The 15,341-nt window shown below is 33.0% G+C and overlaps 1 protein-coding gene and 1 long non-coding RNA gene across 10 annotated transcripts; both read right to left on the reverse strand.

The window, feature by feature from the left end:
* Positions 1–225: 225 nt before the first annotated feature.
* On the reverse strand, positions 226–8,764 carry LOC105137036 (receptor-like serine/threonine-protein kinase NCRK). Of its 9 annotated transcripts, none has more exons than XM_011042605.1 (12): positions 7,025–7,232; positions 6,208–6,250; positions 5,621–5,701; positions 5,071–5,187; positions 4,196–4,312; positions 3,041–3,310; positions 2,710–2,951; positions 2,278–2,574; positions 1,774–2,010; positions 1,269–1,496; positions 746–800; positions 226–691 (listed from the first exon to the last, which is right to left on the reverse strand). In XM_011042605.1, exons 3-12 carry the CDS (start codon positions 5,688–5,690, stop codon positions 501–503), a joined length of 1,824 nt encoding a protein of 607 aa, XP_011040907.1. In that variant the 5' UTR covers positions 5,691–5,701; positions 6,208–6,250; positions 7,025–7,232; the 3' UTR covers positions 226–500. The 9 variants fall into 9 exon arrangements, 8 of the variants coding, with proteins under 8 accessions (XP_011040907.1, XP_011040908.1, XP_011040902.1 ...); XM_011042606.1 differs by having other exon boundaries at positions 226–685; positions 740–800; XR_844458.1 differs by having other exon boundaries at positions 673–691; positions 746–815; positions 7,025–7,231.
* A 4,738-nt stretch (positions 8,765–13,502) lies between these two features.
* On the reverse strand, positions 13,503–15,337 carry LOC105137037 (uncharacterized). The gene is made up of 3 exons (XR_844459.1): positions 14,549–15,337; positions 13,965–14,039; positions 13,503–13,747 (listed from the first exon to the last, which is right to left on the reverse strand). It is a non-coding gene; the product is annotated as an uncharacterized LOC105137037 (long non-coding RNA).
* Positions 15,338–15,341: the final 4 nt, after the last annotated feature.

Raw genomic sequence — 15,341 nt, forward strand, 5'->3', positions numbered from 1 at the left:
CTAAAAATTAGTATGAAGGGGGGTTGAAGAGAGGATATGATGCGTAAATTGCAGTAGCTTTTTGTCTTCGTCATTTAATTTTTTTTAGCTTTATTATCTTTGTTCTTGCCAAGTTTTTACTCTGTTCTGGTGTTAGGTTTTGGTATTTCTCTAAAAGAGATTTTGAGTATCTTTATTCTTTTGATTTGTCATATCTCGTATGTTCCTCATCAGCACTATTTCACATGCATGAAACTATATCAACTTTTGTTTGTGAGATCTATCATATTATAGACGCAAAACGAGCTTTCTATAAATTTTTTTGTACACGAACAATTAAATACAAATAAATGAAGATATGAGCAAGATTCCTTTTTCATTTTCAAGCTAAATGAATAAAAAAATCAACATTAGAAAGGGTAACTCCTCTAAAATCTTGCATGCTTCTCCTCTGTGTAAGAAACCAAAAGAGTTTGTACCGGAACAAAGTGTTCTTTGCCTTCAATGGGAGGGAGCAGCTTTCAAGCAGATTCAACATTTTCCACGCAGAAAGATTCTAACCGAGGCTCAGTTAAATCTACGGCCTCATCATCTGCGGCACCGCAACCGTGAGCTTTTGAAGTCGAGATGATTAACCTCTCCATATACTTGGTTGAAATATTATCTGCCCCTTCAATGTAGCTTCCAACAAAAAGGTTGCGGTCTACATCAAAAGCTGACTGTTGAATTGACAACCTGTCTCGATTCAGTACTTCCTCTGCATCAACAGGATCTTCAGCTCGACTGTCAGGTTTTTCTTTGAATGGATCAGTTGTCACACTCTGGATTTAAGACATTTGTGTCAGACATAAGCGGTGACATTTATAACATGAATCAAAAGGATAAATGTGCATGTTAGCCGGAGGCATTTTAGGAAATTTCAGACAAATAAAATTGGCGAGTGGGAATGACTTCACTCAATCAATGGCATACATAAGCATGATTTGCCTGCATCTATGTTCTCAGAATCTATTAATGCAGCACTACGTTTACCTCACCTCCGTAGAGAATAACTAAACAAATAAACGAGGCAACCAGATTTGATACATAAGCAAGAAATATAGACGAGTGATAGTTTTCTAGCAATTGCAGTTCCAAAAGGCACACAAAATTCAGGCAATTAAACACACAATTTACATCAAAATTGTTCTCATTGTTTACCAAGAATAGTAAGAAAAAACCATCATGGATAGTTGTAGCATTGAAAGAATGAGTAAATTAAAAGGCTTGACTTGCTATTATTACATTACCTGAAAAAGACTCACGGGAATGTTTCTCCTTTTGGATTTTTCTGGTGCTATAGTTGAGAGGATTTGTACAACCTCACTCATGCTTGGTCGAGAATCAGGATCCATCAGCAGGCACTCCTTTGCCAGGTAAGCCATTATTTGCAACTCTTCCTCTGGGAAATTCCCTTTCAAGCGTGGGTCAGGCAACTCTGATATTACTCGCCTGCTATCCTGGAGACGAGGGGTAGCCTACAAAAACAAAAGAAGAGGATTATAAACTGCATATGAGTAATATTACTCGGCAGGCACAATTTGCTTAGTATGCTACTCGAGACAGTTTTCTATGTTTCCATAACATCAATGATGATAATCTGCTAAAGACATCATCTTTAGCATAATCAAGGAATGTCACAATTTGGGATAGTCAGCAGAAATAATTAATTGGGAAAAGATGTAGTTTCGTGATCTACCCAAACCAGAGGATATAAAATATAAATACATGCAACAAAATCAAGATGCTTTTTACCCATAAGACGAGGCTTTCTTCTACTTTGTTGGTTGTTTTATGGATTGGTTGCCGACCAGTGATAACTTCAAGTAGAACCACACCAAAACTGAAAACATCTGACATAAGAGAGGCTCTTCCAATCATTGCATACTCTGGTGCAAAGTATCCAAATGTGCCCTGCATTCTTGCTGGAGAACTGGAACTGCTGGGAACTCCATCAGCTCTTAAACGTTTAGCCATACCAAGATCAGTTATCTGCGTATTTTAGCTGTCATCGTAAGATTATAAATGTTTGATTGCATTTATGGTTTCATTGTTCAACTTAGTTATTTTGAATAAGAACCTGTCCATTCTAATGAATATTTGACAGTTGTCTCAAATAAGTTGCAGTAGGAAAAAATTTCTCCTTGCAAAAGGGGACAGGGAGCTAGGATTGAAGTTCGAGTCTGCCCTTGCTAAAATAAGTTGTCTTTCTAATTGGAGTCAATATTTTTAATAGAGACCCAAGAAACAGATTCTTACTTTAGCCCTCCATAATTCATCCATAAGGATATTGGTGGATTTGACATCTCTATGCAGAATTCTTGGAGCAGCTGCTTCATGGAGATATTCTAAGCCCCTTGCAGCTCCTATTGCAATGGTAACACGAGTTTGCCAGTTCATGTTTTCCCCCATAATTCCATCCAAACAATCCCTCAGGTTACCATTAGGCATGTATTCAAATACCAGCAACCTCTCAGAAAGCTTCCCTTGGAACTCCGAGCAGTAGCCAAGCAAAGGCACAACATGACAGTGGTGGAGTTTTGCTAACAGCTCAACCTGTGCATAACAACATGACAACGTACCACGTTATTTGTGAGGCACAAACAGTTTGTTTACACCTCAAGAAATAACTAAATACAGATGTTGTTGTTTAGCAAATAAGGAAAAAGTGGTATCAAGCTCAGGCAGTACCTCTCTTGAAAAAAGGAGGTCTGCATCAGTTCCACCTTGAGCTTTCAGTCGCTTAACTGCCACAGTTGTACCATCCTTGAGCTTACCACGATATACATAGCTACTTCCCCCAAGTCCTATAAGATTTGAATGGGAGAACTTATTGGTGGCATGTTCCAATTCAGAGTATGCAAAACAGATTAAAGTTCCATGTATAATCTCTGTTTTGCTCCTACACAAGAAAGAAGCCTTGCGAAAACACCCTGAGAAAATAGAAAACATTTGTATGATGAATCATGACAAGGAATGGACAATTGATAGGATTGATGGGGGAATAATAAATGACATCTACCTGATATAGGATTAATGGGGGAATCAACACGGATTTTAGTTTCCGACACTGAAGATGCCCTATGACTAATTAAGTTGGTAGCACTATTGCAACTTGTTTCTCTGTCTGACAAGAATGTTGGTGACTGGATAGGGCACTTGTCCTTTCTGCAGAGATACCATGTTGTTGAAGCAAGAAATGCAAGAGTTGTGAGTATGACACATAATAGGATGACCACAACTATTTTGCTAGAAATATGTTTTCTTGTAGCTTGAGCATCAGTAAGAGATCCTGTTAAGAAGCAAGCATAGTCGAACATGTCAGGCAATGGATGACTCACCCTACCACTGGCCAGTGGCTTTCGACACTCTTAAGCATCTAGAAAATCATAATAAAAACATGTAAATATGTCATTGGGATAAATACAAAAAAGAATAACATTTTGTTCTTATTATATCGTATCTGAATATCCTACTTGATTGTTCTATATGGTTATTGTTATTCCAGTTTCAAACAGAACTTGAGAAAGAACAAGGTTTTTAAGTGTTTGGATCAATATGATATTCATTAAATTTGTCTCTGTTACAAGAACTCGGAGAGAAAAAAGAAATAAAATACTATGATAATGTATATATGAGCATCTACAAGCACATTATGCGCGTATGGTTTGGTCCATCTCACTTAACCTCTGTTCCTATAATGCACAGTTAATATGAACAAAATAAATCAAATCATAAATATGTGAATTGTCCATCAATGATATATTTTCTTAACCAACAAGCTTTCAATTCACTGATGACACAAAAAACAATCACATAGCTCTTAGTTCCACCGTCCTATCAGCTTAATTATCCCATTTAATCACTGCAAAATCCAACGTTGAAACAGAAACATAGATTATTGTAAAACTGGCTAGACCCATGATTGAAACAGAAACATGCTTCAAAGCTAATACAGGCATCTGGAGAGATCATTTAGTTAGATATTAAACTTTGCTTCACATCCTTTCTTCCTCGTAACACCAAACAAGTTATGCAGCCAAAAATCTTATCCAAAATAAACTAGCAGAGATATACCATGAAAAATCAATTTTTTAAATATTAACCGAGCAGCATCCAAGGGACTGAATTATGCAGAAGAAAAACATTATGTCAGGAGTTAAAAGGAAATAAGTACCAGAGGTACAGTTGCAAGCTGTAAAACAGGTAGTATCTTGACTGCCAGCAGCAACTTTTGGTAACCCATCAGTAGAACATGTACATGTCCAAGTACCTCTGCTTTGTGCACCGGCTACTTCATACAAGGTGTCATGCATCAGAAGCAGACAATTATCATGGATACCAACTATAAGACAATATAACCAATAATTTCCATACAGGAAATCATAACATACTCAGAAATGTATGGTAGAAAGTGGACATGTTCATAAAAAGCCTAGGTCCAAAAGTCACTTATGGTATTATGTTTTTAGAGTGTGTGGATCCAAATAAAATTAGTCTTTCACCAATCATAAAACCACTCATTCTGAGAACAGTTAGTTGGAGCATAGTAGAGCAATACAGTGCCTTATGAATCTGCCAGTGGAGGTTACACAGTAAATAACTTGAACAAACCCAGCTAATCTATAAGAAAAACTCTGTGTTTCTTTTAGTTGTCGAACACTGTCACCAGGAAAAAAAAAAAAACTGAACTTATTTATATTTCAATAGTAGCATATCAGCTTTGGATATAATTTGATAAATACTACAATAATTTATTCATTTCTTCCTTGCTTCCTAGGTTAACATAATGTTCTAATTAAGAATCAGACTGAAACAGTCATGCAACATTTGGTATACACACAGGGTACGTTTCATGTTTTCTTTCTTTCTTTTTGGGAGATGATAGGGAAATTAGCCTAAGAACTACAAGGAGAGATTTCTAATGGCTAATATTTATTAGTGTAAAAAAGAGAGTCAGAAGTATGCTTTGTCAACTGTTGAGCACCAGCTATTACAGATCAAGCAAGTTGTAGAACTCCTGGATGATTATAGCATAATGAAGCAGCATACCTGGACTGCAATCACAGGATGTAGAACAATTAGATTTAGTATAGCTCTGATTTCCTTGATATGATGCTGAACATGTACATGTCCAATTGTTGATGCCTGATTTAGTGGAAAGTTCATCTGCACCATCCGATTAACTAGAAATGAAAAATGCTGCATTTATGTAGACGAAGAAAAAGTATGTGCAACACCATCCATCAGGCATTTTGAAATTACCAAATGCAGTAAATTGCAACCAAAAAAACATCTTATGTAGCCTACATATGTTTCAATGTGTTGCCTAGTAGGAGAATAATAGAGGTAGCCTTGAGTGCCTAGGCATCTTTGAGCAAACACCTTCAAGCAATGGGTTGCACTGTTGATACATGTGTAGTAGCAATGGTTCTTGCACCTAATGCAATGGAACCTTAACTCAAACATGTTTGACGAGAGATGCCTAGACTTCCCAGGATTATAGATATACAAAAGAAACTTGTAAATGGGATTGGCAGTTTTAATTGTAGCAAAAGGTAGAGAATCAAATGTTACAGATGGAACAGATTTTATTACTGACCACAAAAGCCTTGCTGGATCCAGACTACACCAACGAGACATGCAAGTGCAACTTTCAGTTGAAGCTTCATCTACTCAAACACTAGCATAAAAAAAAAAGTGCCAGTCAACTCAATTTCCCAATTCAGAACGAAAATTTTCTACTTGTTCAGCATACTAACAGTTAGCTTTAGCAATAATGCTATATTTAGTGGCCTTCAAAAACAAAATTCTGAAGTTTATGAAGACAAAATGGCAAATACTTGCTGAATAGAAGGGAGAGAACAAGCTCAAAGAATAAAACATCAGATTACAAAGATCAGTTTCTAGGAAGTCGCAGAGCATCTGAATCATTTTAACTAACAGTGGACTGATCTTGCAAACTTTGCGGGAAGTTATTCTGCTTGTCAGTAACAATAGGAATAACATAGTATTACAAAAATATAACAAAATTTCAGTATTCCAGTTGAATTATATTAAAGGAACAAGGTATCATATTAAAATTATACAGCGCCCGGGTGTGTTTGTGCTGGTTTAGGCTAAAAGTCTGACTAGTAAATGAAAAAAAAAAAAAAAAGAGGAGAGAAACTCGTGGTGGAAAACAGAAACCTTCATTTGCTCATCCAACTTCCTTAATCATAACAGATCCAATCTGCACCAAACAAGAGATTGCAAAAGCTTAAGAGTACATATGAGTGGAGGAGAAAACTCAAAACATGAATTACAAAACTCCAGGGTAAACAAGCGTGATTGGAACTTCTATAGAATTAGTAAACAAAAGCTTAAACACACGGAAAGATGGCATGCTTCATACTTACAAATTCACACATTCCAAGATGATCTGGACATCAATACAGCCAATACAGCCCCCAGGTTTCTCAATGTATTATTGCATATATAGCAAAGCACCGACAGTAACTAGAAATCGGTAGTTAGGAATTGGTAAATTCTTAGTTGGTCAACAAACACTTGAAGGTTCCAATAATTTTACACACGCTATGCTAATTATACTACTTACACTATGCTAGATTGCACTCAATTACGGTGCTAACAGCAAAATACAGTGATAACTGTTCCACGGAAATTATTAATTAAGCAGGCATCTACAGTTCTAAGATAAATTTCCAGTAAGATGATGAAACATGTCAATACATCGCCTTCAAAATGGAAGTGTCCAAAGAAACGAAGACATGTATATCATTCATTAAAAGAGGAGCCCTGGTACGGTTACACATCAAATGCATAGCATAAGCACTTTTAGAGTAGAGGCAACACGGAGTTAACTCCCCCAATCAACCATAGGAAGAGAAAGGAAGAGCCCAACTTAGCCAACCAAAAATACATTAAAGGAATACAATCCAAACTGGTCCTCAAATCTCAAACATCAATTGGCAATGAATGAAAGCTAAGTAAAGTGGAAACAAACCTATAAGAAGCTGAAAGAAGGAGAACGGATGATTCTAAAGTAGAGGGCAAACTAATCACAATTTATGAAGAGCCGGTGGGAATACAAGGTCCGAAAAGGGGAAGAGAAACAGACATTTGACAGCAAGATGGGTACTGATCAGTAGAAGTATTTCAACTGGTCAAATGCTAATCAAGATTTTAATTATATTACATACAAAAAGAGAAAATGAGATGGAATACACAAACCACCTCTTTGAAAGCTACTTAATTGCAAACATGAAAGTGACTCCCCAACCATCTTTAGTTAAGAGTTTCACTAAATAATTTTAAACAGAAACCAATCATTTTTTGTGATGTGGGTTCTGTTCAAAAATGGAAACTTTACATAATTTTATGTTTCTGTTTTCTAATTATTACAAAACATCTCATTAGATCATCTTCTTTTGTAAGATCCCATGATTTTGTAATATCTTAGATTGCACCAAGGACTGACCCTGCTGGCAAATCATTTTAGGGACGTTCCTCCTAATCCGGGTCGCTCCTCCGACCACTAATTTAGATTTGTCGTGACTCGAGGTGGGGTTGCTTTTTAAAATTATTATTTAAATGCTAAAACTTTAATTTAACTCCGGTCCTGGATGTGGTTGCTGGAGTTGAAAATTGCGGCAGCTCCTTTATTAAAAAAAAACCCATAGTCGTCCTATAGCATAAGGGTTGTCCTTATAAGTAATTAAGTATACTTAATTTTGTATTTATAGCATGTTTGAAAGTAGTTACTATATTTTAAAAAATATTTTGTGTTATTTATAGCATGTTTGAAAGTAGTTACTTTATTTTTAAAAATATTTTGTATATATATATTTTTTTATTTTTTAAAATTAATACATTAAAATAATTCAAAATATATAAAAATATCAATTTTTAACAAAAAAAATTAAATTTTTTGAAATGGCGAATTGGCCACGTTTCTAACCGCTGCTTTAATGAATTCAGATTTTATTAGTAGAATTTGTTAAAAATAAATAATGTAATAAATTACGTAGATGATAATTTAAATTATCGGAAAAAATTAATTTAGCCTCAATGTAACGGTTACAATTTCTAAATTAAAAAATAAGACTTGCCTTCAAAGACAGATTTGTCAAGTAATATATACAAATAGATATACAGACGGGGACCCCCATTTGTCAAGTAATATATACAAATAGATACACAGACACCCACACCACCTTTTATAATGCGAGTTGGCTGTCACTACTCACTACTAGGCCCAACCTAGATGTTGACCGTCTGATCAAATTATAATCACACCAAATGCATTCAAATTTCAACCAATCAAACGGCCGGAGATAGTTTGATTAAGAAAAAATGAGAGGGAGAATGTGGCCAAAAACACACACAGTACCATTGGGAGTGTATGGAGCTGTCAATGGTGCCGACACGATAGCAAGAGATTTTCGATTTAATTCACGAATATTGCTGGTGCTAGCTAATTTATACAAAAAGAAATTAAGAAATTCGAATTAGAGTAAAAGGAAAAGAAGGTGCGAGAGATAAGGATTATGTCTACCTCTCGTTTTCAGAAAGAAAGAAGCAAGGTGGAGACTGACCTGTGTTTATCGCTGCTGCTGCGGCGTCTGTGTACCGGAGAAATGCAAATGCGGATCTGTATGTATTTGTGGTGTAGTGTATTAGCAAGTGAGGAGCAGCGGAAGGAGGGAAGTGAAGGCAAGACCAGGGAGGTCATATCAATCCTGAACACTCAAAACGAGGTGGCGCCATCTTTCAGCATTTGCAGGTTATCACGTGCCACTCAAGTGCCCTAGTAACGCTCATTTACCTAGTTGACTCGAATGAAAGCCCGGCAGTAAACACATTGTTTGTTGGAAATTTAAAAAGAAAAATTTACTTGATTTTTTTTTACATAATTTTTATTATACTGCTGTTGGAAATTTAAAAAGAAAAATTTACTTAATTTTTTTTAGATAATTTTTATTATACTGGTATTAAAAATAAATTTTAAAAATACAAAAATTATTTTAATATATTTATATAAAAAAACATTTTAAAATGCATCTCTACCACATTCTTACACATGCCCTAAAAGTCCATCAAGTTAATTCTAATGAATTTCTTATATATATACAAAAAAATATCATTTATTTTTTTAATTAACAAGATATATTTAATTTTTTTAATTCAAACTTTTGGATTAGTATTTGAAAATTTTATTAAATATTAAATGAATATAGAGAAATTAAACATCCTTTGTACAAGGAAGAGATTGTTTTGATTAATAAGTAAATTGAGAAAATCCTTTTTCTCATCAATTAAAAAAAAATATGTTGAAAAAAAGATTCAAAACTTAAAAAATAAAAAATATGAATACATTCTAATCCTTGCCGAGTAACAAGTCTGGACCTTGATATTCCTGGGAGGAACTTTTGACTCTAAAGTATATTTGCTTCAAACATCAAGACAAAAGTAGACATTCCCACTGAACCTTGTCTATTAGTTTGACCATTGCTTGTTAAACATTACCTTTTTACAGTCTATTTTTTCCTATTTTTTGTCCTTACACAATCAAATCTTTCAATTATGGAAGTTGTTAAATTTCCTCAGCTCCAAATTTTTTATTTATTAAAAATTAAAATAAAAACTAAAACGCATTATTCTTTTTGTTTTCATTTTGGATGCACACAGTGAAAGCTCTTTTGTTTCCCGTTCTTTAAATTTCTCTTCATTTTATTTTTCAATTTGTTTTTCAATTTAGTTCTTAAACATTGTACTGATTTGGAATTGGTTACAGTGATTTGTTTTTATTTCCATATACAGGGAACTTGTAAATGTTAAAGGAGTTATTCATAACTCATATTTGATTTGATAAAATAAAATTTAATTTTATTAATTTAAAAAAAAATATAGCTTTGAAAATTGGGTTTGAAGCTTAGACAAATGTCAAATTTTTTTTTTTTTGTCAATATCAAGGACTATTTTGCAAGGTCAGTGAAAAAGTTTGTGTTTTTATCAGTCACTCAACTTTTTTTATAATTTAATCCATTCTAATCGATTTTAATTAGGATTTAGGCTTTGTGGTTTATTCTTGTTATCTGGATATAATTTTTTATAATTTAATCCATTCTAATCGACTTTAATTAAGATTTAAGCTTTATAGTTTATTCTTGTTATTGTTATCTGGATATGAGGTTCTCACAATATTAAGAAAAAATTATGGCACTTAGTTAATGGTCAGTTTAGCAAAATAAAATAAAATAATATTGATGTAAAATAATTAAATTTTAAAGGACCAAAATTAAATCTAAAACAAATATAGTGGATTAAGGTAGATGAGTGTGACAACATGGTTGGCTCGTCATTCATACTTTCTAGCATGTGGAGGAAGACTAGCATGCTCAGGTGGTAGGTGCGCCCTCCTCTAGTGGCCAAGCATAGTTGTTCTTAATGGCATTTAAAGTGATGCATCAAGTTATGTCTGTCAAGGTGACTCTTATAAATCAATGATCGATAGCATGATGATAATGATATTATTTTTTTTCTCTGCCCTTTTTTCTCTCTCATCTCCTCTAAATTCATGTTACTCCAACCAAAATTAAAGGATGTCATGCCATTTTATTTTTTTATTAAATTTAATTTTTATTATTTTGATTGCTCTTTTTTTTTTTTTTGCTTCGGGTTTTTTTTATTTCATCTTTTAATATTGAGATGATTTGAAATTAGGCTTTGTGATTTTTTTTTATATAGGGTAATCCTAGTCTAATAATTTAGATTACAAGTTTGAAAGGTTAACCTGAGTTGACATCAATATTTTATAAAATCTTTTTTTACATTCATTTTATTTTCCAATTTCATCATTTCACATTAGGTTTGTCGAAAATTATGCTTCGTGATTTTTCTTAATTTTTTTCATATAGAGGTATCTTGATCTTATGATTTAAGTCTTTGATATGACAAGTTAACCTGAGTTGACTCAGGTCTTTTTTTTGTTTTTTTTTTTAAGTTTCTTCTTTCAACACTTGGATGGTTTATGAATTGAAATTCATTTGTTTTTTTTATCTTATCTTTTATTAGGTTATGTCATTCGCATGATCAAGCTCGCGGTGTGTGACAAACTTGTCCAATTTTGCTAGTGTTTTTTTGTTTGTTTTGTTAATTAATTTTTTTGTTCTTCTATGTTTGGATTGTTGGAAATTAGATATCATTATTTTTCTGATTTTTTTTCAATGGAATTGTCCCAACCTCACAACCTAGATTGCGAGAATTTGACATGCTAGTTCGAGTTATTTTTCTGTCCTCTTATATATATATATATATATATATATTCGATTATCTAGGAATGAGCATTGTGATTTTTTTTTCTTTTTGATAATTGTTTTTTTATGTGTATCATTGTGATTATTTTTTTATAAAAAAATTAGTTTATATACTCTTATTATTTTTTTATCATATAATTAAATGAAACTCATTTATTGAAGCTAGTTAGGTATATAAGCCCAATCATAATTTTTTTTAACTTATTTAAAATAAGCAAATAATATCTAAATATTTTTTTTACATTATTTTTTTTTTGTGTGACTCAACACAACCACCTATCTAGTTATCATCTATATTTACTTTTTGTTTATTTAAGTTTGGAAGGAGAGTAGACTTTTAACCTGAATTTATTTAGATCTACAAAAGAATTTTTATGATCTAGTTATGCGTATTTTGTCATATGTATGGCAAGAATTTTAGATTTTTGTTTAAGTTCATTTTATTTTATTTTTTTTACTTAAGGAAAAATTATACACACACACTTAAATTTTAAACTTTTTACTTTAATTAAAATACAACATTTTTTTTATGGATATGAACTTATATTAAAAAAAAATTAATAATTTTTTTTTTATCAAACATACTTAGATCTTACGCATTTGTATTTCACAAGTTATATTTGAAAAACAACTATTAACTTACTTGCTTGTGACATAATGAGTTGAGTTAAAAGTATGACTAGTAAAAATTAGCACAAAATAATTTTTTTTAAAAATCATATAAATTAACAATTTATTTTATTTTTTAATTAAAACAAAATTTTGACTTAGATTTATAATAAACTTCCGACTCAAGCCAAAAAGTCATCAAACTAGTTTTTATCACTTTTCTTTTAATTAGAAATTAAAAACAAGATGAACATATCATTTTTTTTTAAAAAAATTATACTAAGTTTAACTATCTTATTACTTTTGAAAAAAAAACATGGCAAAAAGTTTCTACATGGCATCTAAGATCCCATGAACAAATAGTTTACATAGGTTACTAGCTCGTGTTATACTGCAAGTTATACCATTTAAAAAAAACACAAAAAAAACTAGATAACAAAAAAAATTCCAAGAACATGGATTCAAAAACTAAATTGATATAGTGATGTATTGAATTGATTCGGGTCAATCATGATTAACATATTAAAATTATAACCCGGGTTTTAAAATCATGATAACTCTTACAAAGCAAGTTGAAACCAATTAATACTACAAAAATCGAAATGAAACATGTAAAACCCCGATTAAAATTTTCTAAATAGTAAAATATTAACCCGGAGATGGAATGAGTTAAATTAAATTAAAGATATAAAGTTAAATAACAAGGAATGAAATAAAAAAAAAAGAGTATATAACAAAGTGTTAGAAAGGAGAAAAGATAGGGAAAAAAAATAAGCTAAGGGCTCAATGAAAGGAGAAAAGATAGGGAAAAAAAATAAAATAAATAAGCTAAGGGCTCAACGTGTAATTACTTGGAAATATGACTATAAAACCCCCAAAATTTTCTCTCTTTTAGCTATCAACAAAAAGAAGAAAAAAAGAAGAAGGGTTTTTAAATCTTTTATCACAAAAAATTAAAAGAAAATATAACAAAATTAAAAGATTTGAGTAAGAGTTAAGTTAGATAGTGAGAGAACAACATCTAGATAAGGATTAAAAGAGAATAATAGAAAGAGATTGAAAAATTTTTGGTAATGAAAGGCCGATTAAGGGAAGTAAAGAAAAAGTGTCAAAAAAAATTTGACTGGTTGAAAATTAAAGTTCATTTTATCACAAGAAGTTTAAAACTTAACTATGAAAATTAGATTCATTATAATTAAAAATTACGTGTAACTTGCAAATTTTAGGTTAAAAGGGGAGGGGGGGGGTGAGAAATTGGCTTTGTTTAATGTAATTGAAATGAAAATGAATGAAAGTAATTTAAAATAATGAATAATTGAAGAAACAATCCTAGGGTGGGAAAAAAACTAAGCTAAGGGTTCATGTGTATTCTAGATAAAAAAATTAACTAACCTAGAAATATGACAATAAAAAACCTAAAATTAACCGATAATGTAATCCCCTTCTACAAATTCCTAGCAACTTAGAGAAAAAATAAAAAGGCATTGGACTTCGGTTTGTTTTTCTCCCTGATAATGCAATGTCCAACAAACCTTAAGCTAATAAGACACCTAATGATGAAATTTAAGTCAATCAAGCAGAAAAGAAGAAGAAGTAACTTCATTTATAAGCTGCAGTACAAATAGTTCAAAACACCCCATTCAAACAATAATGACAATCCTTCTAAGAACACCAACAAAGAAAGGAAAGTTCAAATATAACTTAGGCACCCTCAAACTTCCTTCCTGAGCTTGAAAGGGCATGCTAAAGCCAACAACAGAACAGGTCTGTAGGCTGAGCTGGACCACAAACAACTCTGGAAGCTGATGAAAAGAACAAAAGAGGAGAAAGTCAGCATGCGCCAAATTATTCCAAAGCCATGCGAAGCCAATTACTATAGACAGGCCGAAAGAAGACATAAGGAAATAAAAGTCAGTCTGCAATCCCAGGTAGAAAAGCAAGGACTGCTCAACCAACAGCACCAACAAAGGAAGAAAAGTTAAAATTAAACTTAGGCACCCTCAAGCCTGTTTCACTGACCTTGAAAGGACGGTCCAAAGCCAACAAGCAGCACAGGTCCCGTAGGCTGAGCTGGACAATGAACAACACTGCAACCTGATGAATAGAAAAAAAGAAAAAAGAAAATCAGCAGAAGCCAAATAATTTCAAGCCTTGCGAAGCCAATACCAATAGCAATAAACCGAACAAAGCAAGACACAAGGAAATAAAGGGTAAAAAATGATAGGCTGCTCGACAAACATTCTGATGAAAAAAGCTTATAAACAAAAAGCAAGAACATATTTTTAACCTAACCCTTCTTTTGAACGTTAAACACAGAAAGCACGCAAAGCCAAAAACTCTAAAACAGGACATAAGCCCTTATATATTGGTGAAAAAGATGCAAGGATGCTATGCCCGATTAAAAAACATAAACAAAGCAAGACACTCTCAAACTGATTGAACAGGAAAAGTCGAGTCCTGACATGCCAGAAAAGATTAATGTTAACTAAAGAAAAAGTATGAAAACTCTTCCCCCCGTGAAGGAAAACACCAGAAGCATGTAGGCCTTAACGTGTATTAAATGGGCGTCTATTCACACAACACAAAAACATCTAAATTCTCACTTTTCCTTGTCACAGTATAACGCTTCATTGACAAAGCAGCAGCCAAGAGAATGGTTTTCAGGATTTTAGGCAGCTACTACCCAACACACGGGTGCCTTGATTTAAGGATGAAAGTTATAGGCAGCATGAAACTCTACTGACAAAAGCACGGCAACAACTGCAATTCCTATGACAGAAAAAATGGCAGCCGAAACAATATCCTGCAGCAAAACCACAAAAGTTGAAGAAAAAACAAACTCTGTTCCAAGCCCAACCAAACACAACAGAAGCTCTGCCGATCAATCAATATGTTCCCCAGCCCCAGCCCCAAAAAACCAAGGCCAAGAAGAGTGAACCAATAACCCAGATAAAAAGGAATTAAATACAACCAAGAAAGGCAATCCCACAGCTCAGCAAAACAGAGCTTTAAAGGCCTGGAGAGTCACTGTTGTGGTGAACAAGAAATTGTCTCTGCATCCCACCTTGATTCTCCAAGGCCCTTTAGTTTTGTGTTTTTTTATTTAAAAAAAAAAATTAATGTCATTTCGTAAAGGCTTAGCTTTCATCATTACGCGCCCGAAAAGATTATTCTCCACCACGCCGAAAGCAACAATCATTTTTTCATAAACACTTCAGGCACAACTTTCGAAGCAGACCTGGTCAAGGCAGGGCAGAGATGATAAAACTACAAGCGTAAAATACATCAAAAATTCGAACCGCATGAGAAACTACAAGATAAAAAACGACCTTACACATAGATGATGCATTCAAATATTTACACCCACAAATTCTGCAGCCAAAAAGTTAGAACGCC

This window comes from Populus euphratica, unplaced genomic scaffold (assembly GCF_000495115.2).
Source record: "Populus euphratica unplaced genomic scaffold, PopEup_1.0 scaffold61.1, whole genome shotgun sequence".
Taxonomy (NCBI): Eukaryota; Viridiplantae; Streptophyta; class Magnoliopsida; order Malpighiales; family Salicaceae; genus Populus; species Populus euphratica.

Excerpts from the sequence above, each read along its gene's own strand:
- LOC105137036 (XM_011042600.1), bottom strand. The coding sequence starts at position 5,690 with ATGAAGCTTCAACTGAAAGTTGCACTTGCATGTCTCGTTGGTGTAGTC. Across the intron at positions 4,313-5,070 it reads ATCCTGTGATTGCAGTCCAG|TAGCCGGTGCACAAAGCAGA; the intron begins GTATGCTGCTTC and ends CCTTGTATGAAG. Across the intron at positions 2,952-3,040 it reads CCCCATTAATCCTATATCAG|GGTGTTTTCGCAAGGCTTCT; the intron begins GTAGATGTCATT and ends CTATTTTCTCAG.